This window comes from Molossus molossus, unplaced genomic scaffold (assembly GCF_014108415.1).
Source record: "Molossus molossus isolate mMolMol1 unplaced genomic scaffold, mMolMol1.p scaffold_m16_p_1, whole genome shotgun sequence".
Classification (NCBI taxonomy): Eukaryota; Metazoa; Chordata; class Mammalia; order Chiroptera; family Molossidae; genus Molossus; species Molossus molossus.
Window position 1 is genome coordinate 202,297,948 of NW_023425344.1, and position 26,077 is coordinate 202,324,024.

Sequence of the window (26,077 nt, forward strand, 5' to 3'; positions counted from 1 at the left end):
GCAACATAGGTGTGTAATGACAGCTTATAGTATGGAGAAAATCAATTTAAAATGGTTAAAAATGATAAACTGTTTCATGTTACTTCCACCTGTTTTTAGCTAAACAAATGAAAATGAGAGCCTTTTTAACAGCCCACACCTTCCTTCTTCAGGTAACCACAAAATGATCCAGAAGAACAAACCCAGACCTCATTCCCTGTTCTTTCCAAGTTAATCACTGAATCTGATACAGGTCCAAGTGCCAAATTCTCCACATTTTTTTCTGTAACTCATGTAACATGTGACAAAACGAAACCTGAAGTGTGTTTATCTAAAGACATGTGCATGCTCCCAGAGGTCATACCAGGTCCTGCTTGGTGAGCAGCCTTCCCTTAGGTAATTGCTTATTCTTATTATTTTCCTTTATTGATTTTAGAGAGAGAGGAAATGAGAGAGAGATAGAAACATCGATGAGAGAGAACATCAATTGGCTGCCTCCTGCATGCTCCCCACTAGAGATCTGGCCCACAACCCGGGCATGTGTCCTGACTGGCCAGACTTATTAAAACCATGCCTACAGACAGCCAAGAATCTGTATGGCCTGGGCTAGTTTCCCAAATGGTGCACGATAAGGAATATGGCAACAGAACGGGCTGGTTAAGAGTCTGTCTGTGTTTCTCCAGTGGCCCTTGAAAGAAAGGATGCCCTATGGAACCAGCACAATGAGCCCCAAGAGAGGGACAGTTTGTCCCTCTAGAGGAGACGACTATTTTGGGGCTACCTGATGCTCTCCTAAGGAATTACAGAAATGGGAGAAAGGGTGTGCTCCAAACTGAGAGCACTGATGCCTACAGGAAGGGATGTGGACTAGTGTGAGTTCTATCAAGGGCACTTTTACTTGATTGATATCATTTGAATTTTTTTTTCCATCCTCACCCGAGGACACTTTTTCCATGTTTTGTTCAGATAGAGTGGGAGGGAGAGAGAGAGAGAAACATCGACATGAAAGGGACACATTGAGTGGTTGCCACCCGCACGACCCAACCAGGGCCGGGGACAAACTGCAACCGAGGTACGGGAACCGAACCCGGGTCTCTCTGGACTGCAGGCCGACGCTCTAACCGCTAAGCCAAACCGGCCAGGGCTGAATTTTTTTATAACAAGAATAATTACTTGCATAGTTAAATTTTTTTAAAAGCATAAACAGCCCTGGCCAGTTTGGCTCAGCGGTTAGAGCATCAGCCTGCAGTCCAGAGAGACCAGGGTGTGGTTCCCGCTAAGGGCACGAACGTTGGTTGCAGTTTGTCCCTGGCCCCACTTGGGGTTGTGTGGGTGGCAACTACTCAATGTACCTCTCTCACATTGATGTTTCTCTCTCTCTTTCTTCCTCCCTCCCACTCCATCTGAAGATAAATGCAAAAATGTCCTTGGGTGAGGATAAAAAAATAAATAAATAAAAGCATAAACAAATAAAAACAGTTCCAAAGATCCCTTTGCATTTATCCCATATTCATCAAACAAACCTGATTCTGTTTGCCAATAAGCCCTTCCAGCAAAGAGCATTCTAGTCCACTTGAAGGTTTCTTGGAAAAATTAATAAAATGCATTATGGGGCACCATCTCTTATGAGTGTGGTCCCTCTGACTCCAATCTCCCTCTTATCCTACCACCACAAGGGTCTTTCAGAAACGCATCCTATATCTCACCAATGCTCTCCCCTGACCAAGGATAAAATCTACACATCTTGGCAGGACATACCAAGCCCTGCATGCTCTGGTTGGCCTCACCTTTTCCTGCTCCCAACAGCCACACTAAAATACAGACTTGTTCTTGGTGAGAGGGCTCTCTGCCCATCCTATTCCTCCTCCTAGAATAGCACTTTCCTCCTCTCTGCTTCTCAAAAAAAAATCCTCCATGTCCCTAGGGACTCAGCATAGAATCAGCCACTACTCTTGGTTAGTATTCCCTAACCCCAGCTCAGTGCCAAATGCTGAGGTCCCTGCTCTGTGCTTCGTCATATATACAGGCACACCTCATTTTATTGAACTTCACAGATGGTGTTTTTTTACAAATTGTAGGCAAGACCCTCCACCATAAAAAGATTACAACTCACCCAGCCAGTGTGGCTCAGTGGTTGAACATCGACCCATGCACCAGGAAGTCACTGGTTTAATTCCTGGTCAGGGCACATGCCCAGGTTATGGGCCTGGTTTCCAGTGGGGGGCATGTAGGAGGCGGCCAATGGATGTTCTCTCTCACTGATGTTTCTATCTCTCTCTCTCCCTTCTTCTCTCTCTAAAAATCAATAAAGAAAAAATAATTTTTTAAAAAGATTACAGCTCACTTTATTACAGTGCTCTGGAACCAAACCTGCAATATCTCCGAAGTATACTTCTACATGGCTCATCCCATAGTACAGCTGAGCACACTGTTAACCTCCCCTTGGGTCTTTCTGTTTCCTTAGCACCTGGCCCACAGCAAGCACTCCATTAATACCTATTGACAAAATAAAGGTGTGGTCATCCCAAGACTCTGATATCACAAACTCACAAAACTGAACATCTAAATTTGCAGAACAAACTGTGGAAAAAGTCAGTTGGCTTATCTTTCTCTGACTTCCCACTTCCTGTACCCTGAAACACCTGTGTATGATGGCGTAGGCCTGAGATGCCCTCAATACATGTGGGGCCAGGAGACTGGGCTTTGTCCTTTGACCCCCTGGAAGTGAAAGCAAAGAGGAAACGGAATACTGACCACCTCATCAGAGATAGTTCTAAACATCTCTTTAAATCTGTTAATATGGTTCATAACATTAACTGATTTTCTTTTTTTTTTGGTACGTGCCCCTTAGTGCCCCTTAGTCCCGAACCCGGGACTCTCTGGTCCGCAGGCCCATGCTCCAACCGCAGAGCCAAACCGGCCAGGGCTGATTTTAAATTTTTTAAAATATGTTTTCAGCCCTGGCCAGTTTGGCTCAGCGGTTAGAGCGTCGGCCTGCGGTCCGGAGAGACCCGGGTTCGGTTCCCGCTAAGGGCACGTACTTCGATTGCAGTTTGTCCCCGGCCCTGGTTGGTCGTGCGGGTGGCAGCCACTCGATGTGTCCCTTCACGTCGATGTTTCTCTCTCTCTCCCTTCCTCTCTCTCCCTCCCACTCTATCTGTACAAAAAAAAATGGAAAAATATCCTCGGGTGAGGATAAAAAAAAAAAAATGTTTTCATTGATTTTTTTAGAGAGAGAGAAAGGGAGAGATAGAAACATTGATATGAGAGCGAACCATCAATCAGCTGCCTCCTGCATGCCCCCTCCTAAGGATGGAGCCTGCAACCTGGGCATGTGACCTGGCCAGGAATTGAACCAGGATCTCTCAGTCCATGGGACAAGGCTCAACCACAGAGCCACACCAGCAGGGCAAGATCCTAATATTTTATAGAGGATTTCTACATGCATACTCATGAGTGACATTGGCCTGTAATTTTATTTTATTTATTTATTTATTTTTAATGTTTTTATTAATTTTTTTAGAGAGAAAGAAAGGGAGAAGATAGAAACATCGATCAGCTGCCCTGACCAGGAATTGAACCGGGACATCTCAGTCCATGGGACAATGCTCAAACCACTGAGCCACACTGGCTGGGTATATAATTTTATTTTCTTGTGTCATCCTTATCAGATGTAGTATCTGATATACTAGAGTCTTTTTCAATATTCTGGAAGAATTTGTGTACAAGTGGAATTACTTATTCCCTGACTGGTAGAACTCACCAAGGAAACCAGCTAAGCCTAGAGCTTTCTTTGAGTGAATTTACTAATTCAGTGTGGGAGACCATTTGCATGGTATCCATCTTATTAAAGTCTGCTCTGCTGTCTCCGGCCCCAGGGCGGGGTCTCTCTGCATGCAGTGTCTGCATTCCTCTAGATAATTGTTTACTCCATTCTTTGCTTATCATTTGTTCCACCTGGGGTATTTACTGGAATTTGCTTCAGGTGGGATACTCATTAACTGTTTCATCTGTTTTCCCCCTATATATTGCGTGAACTCCCCCTGAATAAACGAGACTTGATCAGAATCCTGTCTTGTCTCCATTTCTAGTGTCTCTTTTCCCTCCTCATCCTCACTCCCCCTCTAGAGTACTCGTTGATCGACCTGCGGGCCGGGTCAATTCAGTGTCTTTAATGATTATAGGTATTTCAATTTTCTATTTCTTATAGAATCAATTTTGGAAAATCATATTTTTCTAGGTAATTCCAAACATTAGAATTACAAAATAACTGATATCTGGAATGCCGACCCTAAAGTGAACTCTGCAAGAAATTAAGTGCCTTGTGAATCATCAAAGAATTAAGAGCTCACATGTGTACTGTATGTCACAATTTATAAGAGCACTGCCCATATATTACCTCATCTGAAGATCAAGGTATGAGGGTGGCTTTGGTTGCTGTGTATTTGCAAAGGGATGAATAACGTCCTATTTGGCTGAGCCAGCTGACCGGATCAACACCCTATTGCTAGCCACACTAGGAAATCAAACGGAGGCCTATCTAACTACTGAGTTCCTCAGTTCACTCCTGGAAGTCACTCGTCATTAACAAGAGGAAGCAGACACAAAGTGCCTTGGGAATATAGACATTAGGGCTTGGGGAGTGTTTTAGCTCATGGAAACCTTCCCCAAGGCCACGCTGGGAATGAAGAGTCGGGCGGCTGGCGTGTATACTAACACAGGTGCCACAGGACACGTAGCCTGGGAAGCAGTGGGCAGCGCCGGGGGGTAAAAACCACACTCACCAGGGCCTCAAAGTCCTTGCAGTCGTGGCGGGCATAGGACGCGGGAAAAGGCCGCAGCGCCGAGTCGCGCCTGTAGCTCTGCAGGGCGGAGGTGAACAGACTGCAGAGGAGATCCGCGGCCAGCAGGTCGCGGGCCGCCGCCTCCCTGACGGCCGCCCAGCCTGCGGGCTGCATCCTGGGCGGTGGCGCGTCGTCTGGGAGGAGACACCGAGGTTCAGGAATGAGGCCTGAGCCCGGGTTAGCGCGGGGCTGGGCCCGTGGACAGACTCAGAGGGGACCGGGTTGCCAGGCCTGGGGTGGAGCTAGGCTGAAGGATGAGATGACTGGGGTGAGAACGTGCCGACGAGTGTCTTCCACCGGGGTCTTGGCCTGGGCGCTCCCCGCGGGCAGACGGGCCGGTGGAGGAGGGACTGGAAGGGACCGGCGCGGTCAGCGCGGTGGGGGGGATAGGGCCTGGGATGGGGGGGGTCCCGGGCCTGGGGGAGGGGCTATGACACGGGATGAGACGACAACGGCGGGAACGTGCTGACACGTGACCTCGGCGGGGGCCTGGGGCTGGGGGCACACCCAGGGGGTACCGCGGGCAGAGACGTCTTCCCACGCGGCGCGAGGCTGCGGCGCCACCCCTGCCTTCCTGGCCTGCATCCGGGCGCCGCCGAAGCCCCAGCGCTCGCCCGGCTGCCCTCGGCGCCGCCTGCATTCCGCCGGCCGGTCAGGTCCCCTCGCCCAGTCCTGTCCGCTGGGGGGCTCCGGGCCCGCGCGCCCGGCCTACCTCCCCCCACTCCGGGCGCGTGTCCCCAGGCTGCCCGGCGCTGCTCCCAGCCCCGCGGAGGGCCCGCACTACCCTCCCGCGCCTGCCCAGGTGCTGGGTGTGCCCGCCCATCGAGACCAGAATGGTCCCAGGTTGCTAGCTGTGCGGCCCGGGCGGGCGGAGTCGCCCACGCCTCCGGGTGCCATTCTCACAGAAGCCCGGAGTAGACACCGACCCAGGCGCCTTTTGGACCCACTTGTCCCAGCTTCACGGGCTGTGACTAGTCTCTCCCTGGGAATTACTACACCTACTGCCTTCTTCATTTCCCTCCAGAACTGGCTGCGCAGGAGTCGTTTATCACTCAGGGAAAATGAGTCTCAGAGTGCCTGCCCAAGGTCCCACAGCCAGACCGGGTGACTCGGATTCATACCCAGATCTGAAAACCAAAAGACCTTCCTTCTGCCTTTCAGCCTCCAGAATTCTCTGCATTGCTTAAGTTTCTGGACTCTCAGACAAGGCATGCCAAGATCCTCCTTTGGAGCGCTCTCCGAAGGGAGCCTGGGGAGCTTGACCTAACTGCAGGAGGGAAGGAACTAGACTCCCATCCCCTCACCCAACTCATAAGGATATTAGAGAGAGAGAAAAAACAAAGTTTGGCCTGGTGGTCACATGGAAATCTAAGCACAAAGCCGTTGCTAATCCCTAGACTAAGAAGCCCCTGTGTAGGGAAAGGGATCCTACGCTAAACTGACAAGCTCAGGAAAGGCTTGTGTGACAGCCTTGCAAACTAAAAGACCTAAAGTAACCACAAAGGATGGTCTGAAATAAACTTTAAAAATGATTTTATGTATTTTTTTATTGATTTTTAGGAGAGAGGAAGGGAGAGGGAGAGACAAACATCAATTGGTTGCCTCCTGAACACCCCCCACTGGGGATCGAGCCCAAAAACCCTGGCATGTACCCTGGCCAGCAATCAAACCAGCAACCTCTCGGTGCATGGGTGTATACTCAACCACTGAGCCACATCAGCCCCTCAGAAATTTAAACTTTTTAACTAAAAGCAGTTTATGGCCAAGTAGTCATGTCCTAGGCTGATGTATTCCCTGACAAAGATCTATTGCCTTCTTTCTTTCTTTCTTTCTTTCTTTCTTTCTTTGTTTTTCTTCGCATCTAAGATAATGTACCTTTAGAATGTGGGGTAACTTCCTTTTCCAGGCTCCTTAGGGCACAACCTATGCACCAGGGCAGAAACCACAAATCCCCTCATTGTTATTATTGTCGTGTTAATTGTTGACTGTTAACTATCCTGTACCCATCTATGTAAAAGAAAGATGTAGCTATCATTTTACTTTTTATCCAGCCCCAGAGAACCCACCCCCTCCCCACTTTGCTTTCTCCCACCTCCCTAATCTGTCATCAGTGGATTTCATGTAACCCACTTACATCTTCTCTCTTTTTTTTTTTAATCCTCACCCAAGGACTTTTTTTTTTCCTGATATTTTATTCAGATAGAGTGGGAGGGAGAGAGAAAGAGAGAAACATCAACATGAAAGGGACACATCTAGTGGTTGCCACCCACACGACCCAACCAGGGCAGGGGACAAACTGCAACCGAGGCACGTGCCCTTAGCGGAACCGAACCTGGGTCTCTCTGGACCGCAGACCAATGCTCCAACAGCTGAGCCAAACCGGCCAGGGCACATCTTCTCTTTTGATTGTAATGTATAAATTAAGGTGTGAAACTGCCATTTTCTGGAGCATTAGCTCAGTTAGTTGTGGTTTTGCTTCCAAGCATTTGTCGACAGTTTGGCTCAAATAAGTTCACAAAATTCTTCACAGGTTTGAACCTTTCTTACGTTGACACCCCTCAATACCTCGCCGACACCCACACCCCCCAGCATCTTCTGAGGGAGGAACTTCCCCTCCTTCTGCATCCTGGCTGAGCCGGGCCCCAGCTCAGAGGAAAGGTGGTCTATGCCATTGGATCATATGACTTTGGGAGGAAGAACAAGACTGGACCCACAGACACCACAAGGCTTCGTAGGCCAGGCAGTTGAATGCTGGCTGCTCCAGGAGTTCTAGTCAGACCTCTGGTTGCTCTGAAGCCTGGACTGGTCCAGAAGCACTAAAAAGGTCCTAGTATACACAAAGTTCTGGGGGGCCTCATGGGACCCAGGAACTCGAACATGGCTGCTGAAGGTCAGGCCCAGAAAGGCAGAGCCTACAGCAGTGGGGCAGGAGGTCTGGAAACCATCCCTCATTCCACCTCTTATTCACTGTGAGACAGGATAGAAAGAAGCTAGGAAAATTCCACGGTAAGTGGAATGGGGAAACTGAGACAGCTGGCCGAGCAATTTACAGCCAGATATAGAAGGTCACCTCACTAGAGATAACATCTAGGCCTCATTTGTATTTCAGTTCCAGGCCCAGAAAAGCAGCAAAACCAGATGGGCAGCGACAGAATGGGCTGCCACCACTAAGGAGCCCTTGACCAATCAGTGGAGACTGTTACCATAGTTAGCTAATTGATGGGAAAGGAAGCAAAGGGGGAGACTGTTGAGCATATTCAGCTGGGAAGCAGAGGTCTGTTTCACCAGGAAGCTACAGTTCACACCCCTCCAAGGGGATTAACACCCCTCCCTTCCCCCTTCAGTACAGTACTGGATTATCCAGAAGAGGGTGGGAGGAGAGCAGGGGACGATACAAACATGTGCAATAAAGTCAAAATGGTGCAGGGGGAGGTGCTGGACCATAGAGACCTGTCCATCTAACCTGAAGATAAAATCATTGGCTAGAGGAGTGGAGCCAATGCAAGCCCGGGAAAGTTTGGGAAGCTGATTAGTTCTTTTGAATGTTTCTGGTTCCTCCCAAGCCAGAGAATACACCCTTCCAGGTGAACAAAGAAACTCTTGCTCTTGGGAACTTTACCCCTGCGTTCTCTCATTCTTTCTCCACAGCCCTGTGGCCTTAGTAGCCACATGGCTGATGGCTGCATGGACTCCACACACCAGGCCAGAGCCTGGGTACAGCAGCAAAGCCACGGATTGCAGCCAGGAACATAAGCTAAGCTTGCCAAATGTTGGACTGGACTAAGCTTTAATATGGCATGGGATCTCTGGACATTGACTCTATTTCTGGCCCTGATTTTCCATTATGAGACAGAGATGGGATATTGGGGAACTTCTTTAATTTTGCTTGCTGGATAGATTTTGCCATCAGACCTCATCTTCTCTTGTGGGTCCCTGGAATTGCTTTTCCTTGAGACATTTCAAGAACCCCACTTCCACCGACAAGACTACGACCCTGAAAGGATACACTTGCAAAAGCTGATGAATATTCTGTTGAGATCTCCTTTAAACTCTCAGCCTTTAAAACCCTCAAGACAGCCCTGATAGTGTTGTCCCAATATGCCAAGGTTGCAGGCAGGTTCATTCCCTGGTCAGGGCACATACAAGAAGCAACCATAAATGCATAAATAAGTGGAACAACAAATCCATGTTTCTCTCTCTTTCCCTTCTCTCTCTAAAATCAATAAATAATAATAATAATAATAATAATAAATAAAACCCTCAAGACGAAGGACCCAACATGTGCTCTCCCACCCAGGACTATGCCCATGCCTTTTTCTTCCCCTTCTTTCCCCATAGGCATAAATCTCCTAAACTCTAAGTGTCCCACAAAACTTACAACCAGAAGAGCAATAGGCAGTGGCAGCTGGTCCTGGGCTGAATCCCTGAACCTCTCCCCAAGGCCCCATTTTCTCTTACATCTCAATGAGCTGACAGCGGTGCCCCCCTTGGCTAATGTCTTTCCCGTAATGTTTCTAGAGAGCCAAATCATCCCTGCCTAGTCTGTCTCCTGTTGCTTCTATCCTAGGCCTTCCTTGTTTCACTGGCCCCCAGCTTTAATAAATATACTCTCAAAATCACCTGGACTCATGTGAAATCTTTCCTTCAGGCTGGCCTGAAGACCTGCTCCAACCCAGTCGCTGTTCAGTAACAACTGTGGGCCCTTAGACAAAGCCTTACTCTTGGTCTCAAGGATTGATTAGTGGATGAATGCATGAAAGTTGCTTCTCTGAAGCATACTAATAGTAACATGTGAATGATAGGAGCAACTGGGTACGTGATATACAGGAACTCTGTACTAGCTTCACAATTTTTCTGTAAATTTAAAACTTTTCTAAAAAATAAAATATATTTTGCCCTGGCCAGTTTTGCTCAGTGGTTAGAGCATCGGTCTGTGGTCCAGAGAGACCCAGGTTTGGTTCCCGCTAAGGGCACATACTTCGGTTGCAGTTTGTCCCTGGCCCTGGTTGGGTCGTGCAGGTGGCAGCCACTCGATGTGTCCCTTTCACGTCGATGTTTCTCTCTCTCTCTCTTCCTCTCTCTCCCTCCCACTCTACAAAAAATGGAAAAATGTCCTCGGGTGAGGATTAAAAAAATAAAATAAAATATATTTTATTTATTGCCCTGGCCGGTTTGGCTCAGTGGTTGGCCTGCGGTCCTGAGAGACCCGGGTTCGGTTCCCGCTAAGGGCACGTACCTCGGTTACAGTTTATCCCCGGCCCTGGCTGGTCGTGCGGGTGGCAGCCACTCGATGTGTCCCTTCACATCGATGTATCTCTCTCTCTCTCTCTCTTCCTCTCTCTCCCTCCCACTCTATCTGAACAAAAAATGGAAAAATGTCCTCGGGTGAGGATAAAAAAAAATATATATATATATATATATTTTTTTTTTTTTTTTTTTTTTTATTCCTCACCTGAGGATAGAGCCACATCAGCTGGTTGCCTCCATGTCACACAACCTGACCAGAGTGGGGGACGAACTGCAACTGAGGTACGTGCCCTTGACCAGAATCAAACCCGCAATTCATTGGTCCAAGGGCCAACGCTCTAACTGCTGAGCCAAACTGGCCAGGGCATAAAATATATTTTAAATACATTATTGCCAAATGAGTTTAGGCTAAAAATGCAGGAATGATTTATCACAAAAAATCTATTAATGTAATTTTCCACATTGTCAAAGAGAAAACCACAGACCTAATATGGCATCACTTCTGCTAAAACCCTATGATACCAAGCCCAGATTTGACTTCTAAACTGAATGCAGCTTCAGCTTCTCCCAAAAGTGGAATTTTAAACCAATCAGTTGGGAATTTCCTGATCCACATTAATGAGGTAATCTGCCTGCTAAGACTCCTGCCTTCCTGGAAGGAAGGTATCCCTGCCTGGAATAATCCACTCTTCTTAGTTATACCCTCTTTCTGCCTATAAAAACCTATTTTGTACAACCCCTTGAGAGCACCAATCTAGTTTGTTGCTAGACGGGATTCTTCAAATTCATGAATCGCTTAATAAACCCAATTAGACCTTCAAACTTACTCAGCTGAATTTTGTCTTTTAATAACATTAATAGATTAAAAGGGAAAACATGATTCTTTCAATACTATCCCTCCTATACTATGAAATATATATATATATATATATATATATATATATATATATCTCAAAGCAAACTAGAAGTCGACTTGGGGTGGTGAACACACACTACAATATACAGATGATATATTACTGAATTCTACACCAGAAATCTGTATAATTTTATTAACCAATGTCACCCCAATAAATTCAATTTTTAAAAAGCTCAAACTAGTAATAGAATGGAACTAGATTAATCGAAACAGTTTCTACCAGAAACCTCCTGAGACTCAGGACAAAATGAATACATAGGATCTTTGTTCAAGAATTATTAAAAATTTTGTCCCTGGCAAGTGTGGAAAAAATATTTTTAAAAAAGCCCTGGCCGGTTTGGCTCAGCGGTTAGAGCTTCGGCCTGGGGTCTGGAGAGACCCGGGTTCGGTTCCCGCTAAGGGCATGTACCTCGGTTGCAGTTTGTCCCCGGCCTGGTTGGGCCCTGCGGGTGGCAACCACTCAATGTGTCCCTTTCGCGTCGATCTCTCTCTCTCTCTCTCTCTCTCTCTCTCTCTCTCTCTCTCTCTCTCCCTCCCACTCTATCTGAACAAAAAATGGAAAAAATGTCCTTGGGTGATGATAAAAAAAACAACAACTCAGCTGGCCCGGCCAGTGTGCCTCAGTGGATTGAGAATCGGTCTCAGTGGACTGAGAGGTCTGGGTTTCATCCCCAGTCAGGGCACATGCCAGGGTTGCAGGCTGGATCCTCAGTAGGGGGCATGCAGGAGGCAACAACAACAAATTTTCCTGAAAGCCCAGCCCAGAACATGTTGCTCAATGGACTGAACAATTACCAGTCAGGGTACAGGCTTGGGTTTCAGGCTTGATCTCCAGTAGGGGACATGCGGGAGGCAGTGGATGGATGTTTCTCTCTCATCCATGTTTCTATCTCTCTCTTCTCCTCTCTCTAAAAAAAGAATGTCATGAAGGCAATGGCAGAACTGGGCACTATTGGCACAGGATCTTATGCAACTAGGTTTGTAACTTTCACGCACCTAAAGAGGTCTGAATATGCAACTGCACAAACTACTTGCAGGTGAAGCCCACCGGTCTACAGCAAACTTGGCATTTAATGGTGGTCCAATGAAAGCTATGACTAGAATAAGAAAAAGATACTATCATCACTTCAGTTCAATGTGTTGAGTAAAACAAGAACAATAATGAAAAGTATAGGACTTATAAGAAAAAAACGATGTCACTTTCAGATGATTTGCTGTATACATATAACATACAATAGAATCTACAATCTATTAGAACTACTGTGTAAGATTGTGTTTGTTTCTTCATTTTTGGGAGGTGGTGGTGGTAGTGGTGGTGTAGAGTGTAAGATTGTTGAACGCAAGAGCAATAAATAAAATTCAGCTGGCCTGGCCAGTGTGGCTCAGTGATTGAGCATCGACCCATGCACCAAGAGGTCACCAGTTCAATTCCCGGTCAGGGTACATGCCCAGGTTGTGGGCCCAATCCCCAGTGCAGGGCATGCAGGAGGCGGCCAATCGATGTTCTCTCTCAACAGTGTTTCTATCCCTCTCTCTTCCTCTTTCTCTAAAATCAATAAAGAAAAAATAAATAAAATAAATAAAAATAATAAAATAAAATAAAACAAGTCATCCTCAAAGTCCCAATGTATGAATAGAAAAAAGCAGACTGTCTCTAGTTGACCAGGTCAGAGTTTAGATCCCAGGAAACCAAGCCTCCATTTTGCCCCTTAAAAGTGGCCCCAGCCCAGCTGGTGTGGCTCACTGGTTGAGCATCAACCCATGCTCCAAAGGTTGCCAGTTTGATTACTGACCAGGGCACATGCCCAGGTTGTGGGTCTGATCCTCAGTGGGGGTTGTGCAGGAAGCTGCCAATTCATGTTCTCTTGCATCAATGTTTCTGTTTCTCCCTCTCACTTCCTCTCTCTCTCAAATCAATAATGAAAAAACATTAAAAAAAAAAAAAAAAAAAAAAGTGGTCCCAGAGCAAATATTTTGTGTGTGAGTGATAACTTTTTTGTTGTTGACACTATTACAGATGTTCTCCCCGCTGCCGACCCCTCCCCGCTTTGCCTCCCTCTACCCAACCTCCTCCCCCACCCCAGAGCAAATTTTGAATACTAAAACATTTCCTGGAGTCTAACGGGTGATTATTCAGATCTTATTTGCATATTTATAGCACACTACAAACAATATTAACAATTTTCAAGTTATACATTTTTTTCTTACTCTACTTTTCCAAGTATGAAAATGTTATTTTAGAATAAACTTCTGGAGGCAGCAACTCTTGAGATAAATAGCCACCATCACTTCACTAGGAGTTACAGTTTCATGAAAAGTGAGTAACAAACTAAGCTTCATATTTCAGGGTTTTTCTTCAAAACGTACAAATCTTTCGCCTTTTACTAAAGATTTCCGTGGAGAGAAACCAATCTGAATCATTTCTCAATTTTTTGAGTCCTTGTTTTAACAAGGCAATTATACTGTGTGGGAAAAAAAGACAGGTTCTAAAAGTATGTTAGTACAATACTACTTGTGTTTAAGTTTCTGCATTTGTCTATATCAATGCAATAAAAGTATAGCTTTGTGGTTTTTTTATTTGAGGTAGAAGTATCCTAACTTTTTACTGATTGACAAAGAGAAATAAAAAAGTATCATTTATTTTTTCACTTATTTGTGTATCCATTGGTTGATTCTTGCATGTATCCTGACTAAAAGATCAAGTATGGGGAAGTTTGTGGGGGAGATCAAGCATCTTGTGTGTGTGTGTGCGTGTGTGCCCGCGCGCTCGCACGTACCCCTAACGGGAACCGAATCTGGGACTTCTTGGTTTGCAGGCTGATGCTCAACCGCTGAGCCAAACTGGACAGGGCAGGATGACACTTATCTTAGCTACTTGTAGGACCCTTTTTACCATTCTTTTTAAAAAAAATTTTTTTTCTCTTTATTGATTTCAGAGAGAGAGGGAGAGAGATAGAAACATTGATGAGAGAGAACATCAATTGGCTGTCTTCTGCATGCCCCCCACTGGGGATCAGGCTCACAACCTGGGCATGTGCCCTAACCGGAAATCGAATCCGTGACTTCTTGGTGCATGGGTTGATACTCAACCACTGAGTCACACCGGCTGGGTTTACCATTCTCTCTCCCTTTTTTAAAAAATATTGTTAACTTTATTTTTTTATTTTTTTGGTACATGCCCCTAGCGGGAACCGAACTTGGGACTCTCTGGTCCACAGGCCGACACTCCAACCGCTGAGCCAAACCAGCCAGGGCAACCATTCTCTTAATAGAAGTATCCACTCAAGTTCTTTTACTTTCCTTGTTCACCAGCCCTGCTTAAGCTCTCTAGCTCACCCTTCTTTTTGTTTATTTTTATTTTTTTTATATTGATTTTAGAGAAAGAGGAAGGAAGAGAGAGAGAAGGAAACATCGATGAGAGAGAACAGAAGGCAGCCACTTGATGTGTCCCTTTCACGTTGATGTTTCTCTCTCTCTCCCTCCCACTCTATCTGAACAAAAAATGGAAAAATGTCCTTGGGTGAGGATAAAAAAATAAAGAATATTTTCTTTTTTTATTAATTTATTTTTGTTACAGATGTTTCTCCTTTTCCCCCCATTGACACCCAGCTCCAGGAATTCTTCCCATTGCTTTAAGATTTTGCTCTTGGATATCTCAAGATTTTTCTTTGGGGTCCTTTGTAATAGGATGAGAATGGGGGCTAGGGATGAGAGATACTTTGACCTAACTTCAGAAGAGAAAGGACTAGAGACTTATGTCCTCTTTCCCTTGAGAGAAAATGCAATAGTCCAGTCCTTTGATCACGGGGAAAACCCAGCCCAGGACATTGCGGGGATTCTGTGGCTCTACACTGTCCAATATGGTAGCCACTAGCCATGTTGGCTATTTACATTTCATTGGTTACAATTTTTAAAAATTAAAAATTTAGTTCCTCAGATGCACTAGTCACATTTCAAGTGCTCAATAGTCACATGAGAGTGGTGGCTGCCATTTTGGACAGCACAGAACACAGTCATTTCCATCATTACTACCCTAGGCCAAGAAGCTCCCAGCATCCACACCCAAGGCGGGAACCACTGAACAACCTCACTTTCATGGGACGCTGGGCTTGGCCTGGTCATAAAGGAAAGGTGGCTGGGTGAGTGTTCGACATTGGGAGGTCAATGGAGGACTTCCTTCCTTCCTTCCTTCCTTCCTTCCTTCCTTCCTTCCTTCCTTCCTTCCTTCCTTCCTTCCTTCCTTCCTTCCTTCCTGTACATGCCCCTAGCAGGAACCGAACCCCGGACTCTCTGGTCCACAGGCTGATGCTCCAACCGCTGAGCCAAACCAGCCAGGGAAGGACTCCTTTTCTGCCTCCCTTTCACTGATTGCCCTTCTTCCACTTCACAAAATAAAGGTTCTTTTATCATCCACCCTAAACCTTTCCCAGGCACAATGCTGAAGGATCTAAAAATGTTCAGGGTTCCCAATAAATGTCAATTAAAAATATTTGCAGCCATTTTGAGGAAGTGAATAAGTCTGGACAACAAATTCTTTTGTAATTTAAAATATTTTCAAATCTTGCCCTGGCCGGTTTGGCTCGGCGGTTAGAGAGTCGGCCTGCGGTCCAGAGAGACCCGGGTTCGGTTCCCGCTAAGGGCATATGCCTTTTTGCAGTTTGTCCCCGGCCCTGGTTGGTCGTGCGGGTGGCAGCCACTCGATGTGTCCCTTTCACGTCGATGTTTCTCTCTCTCTCTCTCTCTCTTCCTCTCTCTCTCTCCCACTCTATCTGAACAAAAGAATGGAAAAATGTCCTCGAGTGAGGATAAAAAAAAAATCCAAATTTTTTCTTTCAACAGAATTTAAAGAGGACTTAATCCAGTTAGTTGTCACCTGGCCATTCATTATATGGTAGTGAATGACCTTGCTGAAACTCTAGCTATTGATTTATGGGAACGGTGTTTTTCTTAGGTCAACTATGAACATTAAAAAAAAAAAAAGCTTTGGGGCCCAGCCAGTGTGGCCCAGTTGGTTGAGCATCATCCCATGCACCAAGAAGTCACCAGTTGGATTCCCCATCAGGGCACTTGCCCAGGTTGTGAGCTCCATCCCCAGTAGGGGGCATGCAAGAGGCAGCCCATAGATGGTTCCCTCACATTGATATTTCTTTCTATTTCTCCCTCTCCCTTCTTCTCTAAAAATTAATAAAAATATATTTTAAAAAATAGCATTGGGACTAAACCCAGTCTCCTCTAGCAATATATAATATGTATCCATCTAATTTTAAATGCAGTTCCAATAAAATGACACATTTATGGTTCATAATGATCAAAATTTGTAATATAGTGGATTGATAAAGGTTGTACTACAAATAATTATGATAAGCCAGTCTAGAAGAAAAACATTAATGCATAGAATTTTCAGTTCAAGAAATGTAGAAAAAGTTAAAAATCCAATTAATGTAGATACTTTATAATAAAAAATATGATTGAGTAATCAATAAAACACTTTCAGGTATGCAGATATATTTATATTCAATTCTTGGATAAATGGAAGTGGCAAACAACTTCAAGAACAAAAAACAATCATATAAAAAATTAAAATAGCCCTGGCCGGTTTTGCTCAGCAGTTAGAGCGTCAGTCTGCGGTTCAGAGAGACCCAGGTTCAGTTCCCTCTAAGGGCATGTACCTCGGTTGCAGTTGGTCCCTGGCCCTGGTTGGGTTGTGTGGGTGGCAGCCACTTGATGTATCCCTTTCATGTCCATGCTCCTCTCTCTCGCCCACTCTGAACAAAAATAAATAAATAAAATAATAAAAAAATAAATAAAAAATAAAACATGTAGCTTGAAAAAATAAAACAAAACAAAAAATTAAAATAAAAAAATTATGATGGTAAGTATCAACTCTCTTGGGTATTTACCTTGATTGTTTACATTTAAAAGTGATGTAATAGCTTAGAGTATCAATCTTTACAATGCACAATGTATGGTGTCAGTGCTTAGCCCCTGGCCAAGCCCTGTGAGATGTAGCTATTATCATAGGGCAGGAACTTTGTTTCTCCATGGGTCTCTAACTTCTCATTACTTGTGAAATGTAGCAAGTATGCAAAGAATATTAAAACAAATGTTTGAGTGCTTACAGCTCTTTTTGAATTTGTCTAGTAGGCCTTCCGTTTTTCACCGGAAGCCCCCCCCCCACACAAAAAACCCACAAATGTTTGCATGGATGAACCTCACAAACACTATGCTAAGCAAGAGGCCAGTGACAAAAAGTCTGCTCCCATTTAAGTTGGCCAATCAACCACTGACGGAAAATATTTGGAAAACATTGTTGCAGATGTGTACAATGTAGTTAGGCTTACAAGGTTGCATCTATACTGAACATGTACTGCACAGAATTTTTCCTTGTCATTATTCCCTAAACAATCAGTATAACAATTATTTACATATATTTACATTGTATTAGGTGCTATAAGTAATCTAGATATTATTTAAGGTATACAGGAAGATGTTCATAGTTTATATGCAAAAACTGTTGTTTTATATAAGGGACTTGAGCATCCTTGGACTTTGGTTTCAGTGGGGGACCTGGAACCAATTTTCTGCACATACTGAGAAACAAGCAATGTGATACGTCCAGAACAGACACTTCAGAGACAAAAACTAGAATAAGTAGTTGCCAGTGTGGGGTGTGGGGTGTGGGGTGTGGGGAATATCTATGAATGGGTTCAGAGTTTCTTTTTGAGGGGACAGCCTAGCCGGTGTGGCTCCGTGGTTGAGCGTTGACCCATGCAACAAGAGGTCGCTGGTTCGCTTCCTGGTCAGGACACATGCCCAGGTTGTGGGCCCAGTGGGGGCATGAAGGAGGCAGTCAATTGATGTTCTCTGTCATTGATGTTTCTATCTCTCCTAAAATCAATAAAAGGAAAAAAAAGAAAAGGTTCTAAAATTGCATTGTGGTAATGATTGCACAACTCTGTAGATATGTTAAAAACCACTAAACTATGCACTTTAAATGGGTGAATTGTATGGCAAGTGGATCGTATCCCATAAAGATGTTTTCTAAATGTATAGTATTAGAAAATTTCAAATCAATTATATGTCCAATATGATCGATTTGTTAGCAAAAGAACCAGCAAAATGAAAAACAAATGTGCCAGCTTGGGGAAGGTTTCAAAGTTGGGAAGCGGAATGTTTGTAGAAGCAGCTAGAAAAAACAACAACAAAACACAAAAAGAGCTGCGGTTTCCTTTCCCAAGGTTGTTCCGTTACCGCGATGGATCTGAGTCCATGGACAGTGAGGGAGGAGTCCGAGGAGGCTGGTGGGGTTTGGCAGCTGAGCGCACAGAGGCGAGAACAGCACATTTTAAAAGCACAGGATAAGAAGATGGGAGGTCTGAAACTGGAATACAAGATTTCATCCGCGACAGTAGCGTCAGGAGGGTCAGGAAACCTGAAACCGAGCCTGCAAGCTCCAATTTTATTTATTTATTTATTTATTTTATCCTCACCCGAGGATATTTTTCCACTTTTTGTACAGATAGAGTGAGGGGGAGAGAGGAAGGGAGAGAGAGAGAGAAACATCGACGTGAAGGGACACATCGAGTGGCTGCCACCCGCACGACCAACCAGGGCCGGGGACAAAGTGCAATCGAAGTACGTGCCCTTAGCGGGAACCGAACCCGGGTCTCTCGGGACCGCGGGCCGATGCTCTAACCGCTGAGCCAAACTGGCCAGGGCGCAAGCTCCAATTTTAAACACGACACTGCCAGGAATTTTTCTCAAACGGAACACAACGATGCAAAATATTCAAGAGTATATACCGTGGAAGTGCACGGTTAAAAAAAAAGCAAACTAAACACCCGTGTGCCCACCCTACAGCTGAAGAAAAAGGAAATTGTCAAATTTTAAAACCTCTGTGTGTCCTTTCCCAGTCACACACCCCTAACTCCCCACTGAAGGGAGGAACCACTGTCCTGAATTTTTTAAAAATTTTCTTTATTGATTTTAAAGAGAGGATGTGAGAGGCAGAGAGATAGAGATATCGATGAGAGAGAACATCGATTGGCCGCTTCCTGCACGCCCCCCACTCGGGATGGGGCCCACAACCTGGGCATGTGCCCTGACCGGGAGTCAAACCCGCGACCTCTTGGTGCAGGGGTCCACGCTCAACCATTGAGCCACACCAGCCGGGCGCGGCCTGAATTTTGTGTCAGTAACTTACTTGCTAATTTTTTTTCATTTTCAATTTAACAGCAAAGCCTTTATTTAACTCAGATCTATAAATACATAAAACTCCAGTCTGATCAAAACAGCGTTTAGATCCCAGCCAGCCAATTCTCCGCTTCGCCCCCTAACGGTGACGCGAGGCACCGTTGTAAATGCTAAGATATTTTCTGAATCGGAGTAACGTTTACCCCGCCTTATTTACATACCCACAGTGCATTGCACCAAATTTAAGTTTAAAATTAAAAATGCTTAAACTTTTATTCTATCATATTTCTCAAATATTATATTTTAATTTTTAGAGTAATCTGTAAATTTTTATTCAGGTACTTAATCTTGTCGTTAACTAGTCACCGTCAGTGTAATAAAAGTTGCTTTTACTCGAGGCACGAATTACAACAGAGTAAAACATACTCTCTCTCTCCCATTTTTTTTTGGGAGGCAACCTAATTTTTGCAGGCCTTGTTTCGGCAAGGCTGGTTCGTATTGTTTGGAAATGGTAGAATAAAAGACAAGCTTATGCATTTGCGTTTTATGCACTAATTTTAGTAGTTTTTTTTTTTTTGCTGTTTGTGGAGAGCTTTTGTATATTAACGTTATTATTTAATGGGTATTGAGGGTAATTATTTTTCTGGAGACATTTTATAGGTTTATGCGTGGTAGATATAGTCATCTGGTTTTCAAGTGTTTCTGGGTTTTCTTCAGGGTGTTTTTCCTTACGTGTTTTTAAGGTTCCATACTTCGTCTATGTTCATATAGAAAAATTTTTTATTTTTATGCTTAACTGTCAAAGACGTGAAATTTCTTTTTTTTTTTATTAGAGTGGGAGATAGAAAGAAACATCTATGGATAAGAGGAAGAACGTTGATAAAGGGGAGAGAGGTTGGGCCTACAACCTTGCCCTCACCTGGAATCTAACCTGCCACCTCTTGGTGCATGGGTTGATGCTCAACCACTGACCCACACTGGCGGGGCGAAACATGGAATTTTAAACTTAGAAAGCCAATTAAGGAAAAAGCAAGTGAAGTTAATTTTAGCATATTTTATTTAATCTAGTAGATCCAAAGTATTATTTCAACATGGAATCGATATAATTTTTCGTACTAAAATCTTCCAAATCCAGTGTTTATTTCACACTTAGCACATTTCAAGCGCTCGACAGGTGCTGTCATTGTGCCTAATGACAGCATTAGCACAATGTAGTATTATTACAATGTATGGACAGACTACAGTTTATAGATCTATTCTCTCTTCATGGAGGAGTCACCCCAACCCACCTCGTTTTTTTGTTTGTTTGTTTTTTTTTGGTTTTTGGTTTTTTTTGTACGTGCCCGCTGAGCCAAACCTGCCAGGGCCCCACCTTGTTTATGGTTATTGGAATGATGTTCCCTGGCCAGTGTAGCCAGGGGGTTGGGTGTCGACCAGTGGGTGACCAAGGGGTTGCTGGTTCGATTCCAGTCAGGGCACATGCCGGGGTTGCAAACTCGATTCCTGTAGGGGACCTGCAGGAGTCAGCCCATCCATGTTGTGCTCTCCCAAAGATGTTTCTCCCTGTTTCTCTCTCCCTTCCTCTCTCTTTTAAAAAAAAAAAAAAAAAAAAAAAAAAAATCTGGAAAAAAAAAAAGTTATGAAAGCAGTAGGAGGGCAGGATTGGGGAGGAGAGGGTCAAGGAGGGAAATAGGGACATCTGTAATACATTCAACAATAAAGATAAGTTTAAAAAATATGTTATTAGCCCTGGCCGGTTTGGCTCAGCGGTTAGAGCGTCAGCCTGCGGTCCTGAGAGACCCGGGTTCGGTTCCCGCTAAGGGCATGTACCTCGGTTGCAGTTTGTCCCCGGCCCTGGTCGGTTGTGTGGGTGGCAGCCACTCGATGTGTTCCTTTCACATCGATGTTTCTCTCTCTCTCTCTTCCTCCCACTCTACCTGAACAAAAAATGGAAAAATGTCCTCAGGTGAGGATAAAAAATATATATATATATGTTATTACTCATGGTGAGCAAATGCAAGATACTCTTTTTCTAAAGTGTGGAATGGAATGACTGTTATCTAGGACCGGTAGGTATAATGATTTTTCCAGAAAGTGAGTGTACTCATTTACACGTTCACCAAAGGCCTCTGTGTACTCTCACTGTTTCTCATCCTTTCTGGTCCTTGGTATGCTGACTTTAATGTTTGTCCACCTGGGAGGCACGAAATGGTATTTTACAGTGTTTTTCTTTGTAAAAATATTTTAAATTGATTTTGAGAGAGAGAGAAAGGGAGGGAGAGAGAGAGAGAAAGAAACATCAGTATGAGAGCAGAACATCGATTGGTTACCTCCTTCACACACACACACACACACACACACACACACACACAGGGAAGGGGGCTCTAGCCCTCAATCGCAGCAGGTGCCCTGACCAGAACAGAACCAGCAACACCTGGGTGCACTGAATGACACCCAACCAATTGAGACACACAAGCCAGGACTACAGTGGTTTTAATGTACATTTTTCTAATTATTACTGAGATTCATCTTTTCAAAGTTTTTTGGCCATTCCTGGTTTCTCTTTTGTGAAATGTCTGTACGTGCCTTGCCAATTTTTCTTAGATTGTGAATCCTTTTTTTAGTGATTATGAGTTATTTTCACAGCCTCTAGACTCCAGACTCTATTTACTTTTTTTTTTAAATCCTCACCTGAGGCTTTTTTTTTTTTTTTTACATTTATCTTCAGACAGAGTGGGAGGGAGAGAAAGAGAAAAACATCAATGTTAGAGAGACACATCGATTGATTGCCTCCCACACAACTCCAACCTGGCTGGGCACGAACCACAACTGAGGTCCATGCCCTTGGCCAGAATTGAACCCGGGACTCTTTGGTCTGCAGGCCGACGCTCTAGACTCCAGACTTTAAATGAAATGATAATTCTTTGTTGGTTATATGTCCCTTCTCCCAGTCTGGGGGGATACAAACATTTGTTCCATTGCAAAACTCAACTTGATCATATTTTACATATATATATATTTTTTAATCCTCACCCGTGGACATTTTTCCATTTTTTGTTCAGATAGAGTGGGAGGAAGAGAGAAAGAGAGAAAGGTCGACGTGAAAGGGACACATTGAGTGGCTGCCACCTGTACAACCCAACCAGGGCCGGGGACAAACTACAACTGAGGTACGCGCCCTTAGTAGTAACCAAACCCAGGTCTCTCTGGACCACTCTAACCGCTGAGCCAAACCGGCCAGGGCTACATATATATATTTTAATCCTCACCTGAGGATATGTTTTTCATTGATTCTAGAGAAAGAGGAAGGAAGAGGGAGAGAGAGAAACATCAATGTGTACGCTCCCTGACTGGGGATCAAAAGCCGAAACCGCCCAGGCCTGTTTGGCTCAGCGGTTAGAATGTCGGCCTGCGGTCCAGAGAGACCTGTGTTCTGTTCCCGCTAAGGGCACGTACTTCGGTTGCAGTTTCTCTCTGGCCCTGGTTGGGTCGTGCAGGTGGCAGCCACTCGATGTGTCCCTTTCACGTCGATGTTTCTCTCTCTCTCTTCCTCTCTCTCTCTCCAGCTCTGACTGAATAAAAAATGGAAAAATGTCCTCGGGTGAGGATATAAATAAATAAATAAATAAATAAAAAAGCCGTAACCTGGGTATGTGCCCTGATGGGGTAATTGAACCCACAACTCTTCAATGCATGGGATGAGACTGTAATCAACTGAGTCACACTAGCCAGTGCGATCATGTTATATTTTTAAACATTTTTGGACTCAGCTGGTTAATATTGTGATTAAACTTTTATATTTAAATTCTCTAGTGGGATTGGCCTATAAAAATATTACTTTACTGTACTGTCCTTGTTTTATTATCAAGGATATGAAAATCATAAAATAAGCTGGAGAGAGTGTGTGTGTGTGTATATATGAATATATATATATATATATTCTACAGCTTTAAATATTAGAGGCTTTCCTGCCAGACTATAGAAGCTCCTCCCAACAGCCTCAGTCTCATCTTTTCTGGGCCATGAATATAGTAGTAGCAGGTCCCAGGAAATGTAGAAGGGAGCAGCAGGAGAAAGACAACCTCTCATTAAGTGATCTCAAGAGGAACCAATCCTCTCTGTGTGGCACTGGAGGTAAGTTTCTCCCTGCATGCATCACAGGGTGTGGTGACAAGAGAAGAGGATGGATAGTTGTTTAAAAGTGTTTAAAAGTGATATGTAACATAACACATTGTTCTAATCTTCCCAAACTAGGTAGTAACACAGAGGCTTCCTGCAGAGCCCCTTCCTATATCTTTTTTTTTTTTTTTTTTTTTTTATCCTCACCTGAGGATATTTTTCCATTTTTTGTACAGATAGAGTGGGAGGTAGAGAGAGGAAGGGAGAGAGAGAGAGAAACATCGACGTGAAGGGACACATCGAGTGGCTGCCACCCGCACGACCAACCAGGGCTGGGGACAAACTGCAACCGAAGTACGTGCCCTTAGCGGGAACCGAACCCGGGTCTCTCCAGACCGCAGGCCGACGCTCTAACCGCTGAGCCAAACTGGCCAGGGCTCTTTTTTTTTTTTTTTTTTAATTCTTTTTTTCTTTATTGATTTTTAGTGAGAGAGGAAGGGAGAGGGAGAGAGAGAGAGAGACATCGATGAGAGAGAGAAAGAACATCGATTGGCCGCCTCCTGCATGCCCCACACTGGATATTGGGCCCACAACCTGGGCATGTGCCCTGACTGGGAATTGAACCCGTGACCTCTTGGTGCATGGGTCCATGCTCAACCACTGAGACACACTGGCCAGGCCCCTTCCTTAATCTTTAATTACAGGTGTGACCTGCTCCAGAAAGGCGGAGGCAAATAAGACAAGAACCCAGCTCAGACACACACACGCATGCTGCATTTGTTTTAAACTCTGGAAGCTTGAGGTGACGTGTGCCTTTCACACTTAAGCTCCACTGTCCAGCTACTTCCTGCAGTCAGCACTGGAGGTTGCTCTGGCCACACCATGCCGCCTTTCAACACCACTCAAAGGATGCTACTAAGGCCGGGGACCTCACTTAGTGATGGCACCTCACTTTGGGTGTCTTCAGGGGGTGAAGAGATCTCTCCCTCATTCTCAGCCTGCTGCAGAGCGAAGAAGGGAGCCCCAGGCAATGATTTTGTTTCCTCAGGGCCCCAAATCAGCACTGTTAGGGGTGGGAGGTCACCTCACAGCCCAGGGCCACTGCCCCCAGCCCTCTCTGGGATCCCACCCCTGCAAGTGCCAGCTGCCTCTCCTTTCAGAGCTACCCCTCAAAGGGGCCTTTCCCGCCCTGGCCGGTTTGGCTCAGCGGCAGAGCGTCTGCCAGGGGACCAACGAGTCGCGGGTTCTATTCCATCAAGGGCGTGTACCTGGGTTGCTGTTGGTTCCCGGCCCTGGTCAGGTGGTCGGGATCGTGCAGGAGGCAACCAGTTGATGTGTCCCTTTCACGTGGGTGTTTCTCTCTCTCTCTCTCCTTCCCACTTCATCTAAAGATAAAAGGAAAAAATATACTGGGGTGAGGATTAAAAATACAAAAGATAAAATAAAAAGCCTCTTCATTTCCTCAAAGATAATTTACCCCCTGAGGTAACAGAGAGGACTCTCTGACCCTTTTTGTTTTGCTGAAGAGACCAAAACCACTCAAGTCCAATCAGTTTCTCCCAGGCTTCTGTTAGAATGTCAGCCTTCATTCACTCGTTCCAAAGACATTCCCAGCCTTTCATCAAAGACACCATATTATTTTTTTTCAAGAACCCCACCTATTGAAAGAGTTTTGTCCACTGCATTTCTCAAGTAAGAATGTATTCATATCCTATTTGTAATTAATCAAAAGCGCATCTGGCCCTGGCTGGTTTGGGTCAGCGGTTAGAGCGTCGGCCCTCCGACCAATGAGTTGCAGGTTCGATTCCAGTCAAGGGCACGTACCTTGGTTGCAGTTCATCCCGGCCCTGGTCAGGGTGGTGCAGGAGGCAACCAGTCGAAGTATCTCTCTCACATTGATAATTCTGTCTCTTTCCCTCCCTCTCATTTTATCTGAAGATAAATGAAAAAATATCTTCAGGTGAGGATTAAAAAAAAAAAAGCACATCTGATCACCAACTAAAGTTCTGATGAGAATAAAGAGACCAGAATACTCTCCCAGAGTGGGTATCAGGTTGGCCCAAGGAGGAGGGAGTGGTGGGGACGGGCCCAGTGTGGACATATGGAAGCAGCTCCCGACTCCCAGACACCTCTCTAGAGCTGGGTGTCCTCATCCCCAGCCTGGAATCACTGGTCTGTCATTTGCAGCCTGTGGGGTAGACACAAGTCCGGACAGTGGGGTTGTGGCAAGAGTGTGAAACTGGGTGGGGGAATGTGGATTCTCATCCCAGCTCTGTCTCTAACTGGCGGGGTGACCTCTTCCAGGAGTCAGTACCCTCTCTGGTGCTTGATTTCCCGCATCAGGGGAGAGCCTGAGTTAGATAATGTTCAATTTCCCTTGAGGCTCTGACATTTTATGATGCTAAACTCTGGGCTCCAGGGGAGTGAAGATAAGAGAGGGAAGAAGACAAATAGCACTGCCTGTGATCAGAATGTCCCGCCCTCAGTTACACAGCTGGTCCGTCAGGCCTGAGACACTGCTCCCTGTGGGGATGAAGGCCTCAGCAGGGCAAAGTAGGGCTGCGAAGTCACACACGATGGCCAGGCTGGACACATTGGTACACACCCACGCACACTCCCACACATACACAAGCCCACACGTACATCACACATGTACTCACACACACACATACACACTGTGCACATGCATACACAGGTGCCTGATCACACACACAAACATGTATGCATGCACGCTCACATGCGCACTCACACATGCACAAAATTTATCCCAGACACTGCA

General features: G+C 45.1%; 1 protein-coding gene and 2 non-coding genes across 4 annotated transcripts in view; 2 read left to right on the plus strand and 1 right to left on the minus strand.

Annotated features, from left to right (window-relative positions):
* Positions 1–4,937, minus strand: part of PARP16 (poly(ADP-ribose) polymerase family member 16) — a 29,288-nt gene extending 24,351 nt beyond the window's left edge. For both annotated transcript variants that reach the window (XM_036270400.1, XM_036270412.1), the window contains exon 1: positions 4,764–4,937. In XM_036270400.1, coding sequence (XP_036126293.1) covers positions 4,764–4,937 — 174 coding nt within the window. The remainder of the gene's footprint in view (positions 1–4,763) is intronic.
* Positions 4,938–13,326: 8,389 nt separating this feature from the next.
* On the plus strand, positions 13,327–13,441 carry LOC118621056. The gene has a single exon (XR_004957610.1). It is a non-coding gene; the product is annotated as a U5 spliceosomal RNA (small nuclear RNA).
* Positions 13,442–17,095: 3,654 nt separating this feature from the next.
* LOC118622013 lies at positions 17,096–17,158 on the plus strand. The gene has a single exon (XR_004957862.1). It is a non-coding gene; the product is annotated as a U7 small nuclear RNA (small nuclear RNA).
* The last annotated feature ends 8,919 nt before the right edge of the window (positions 17,159–26,077 follow it).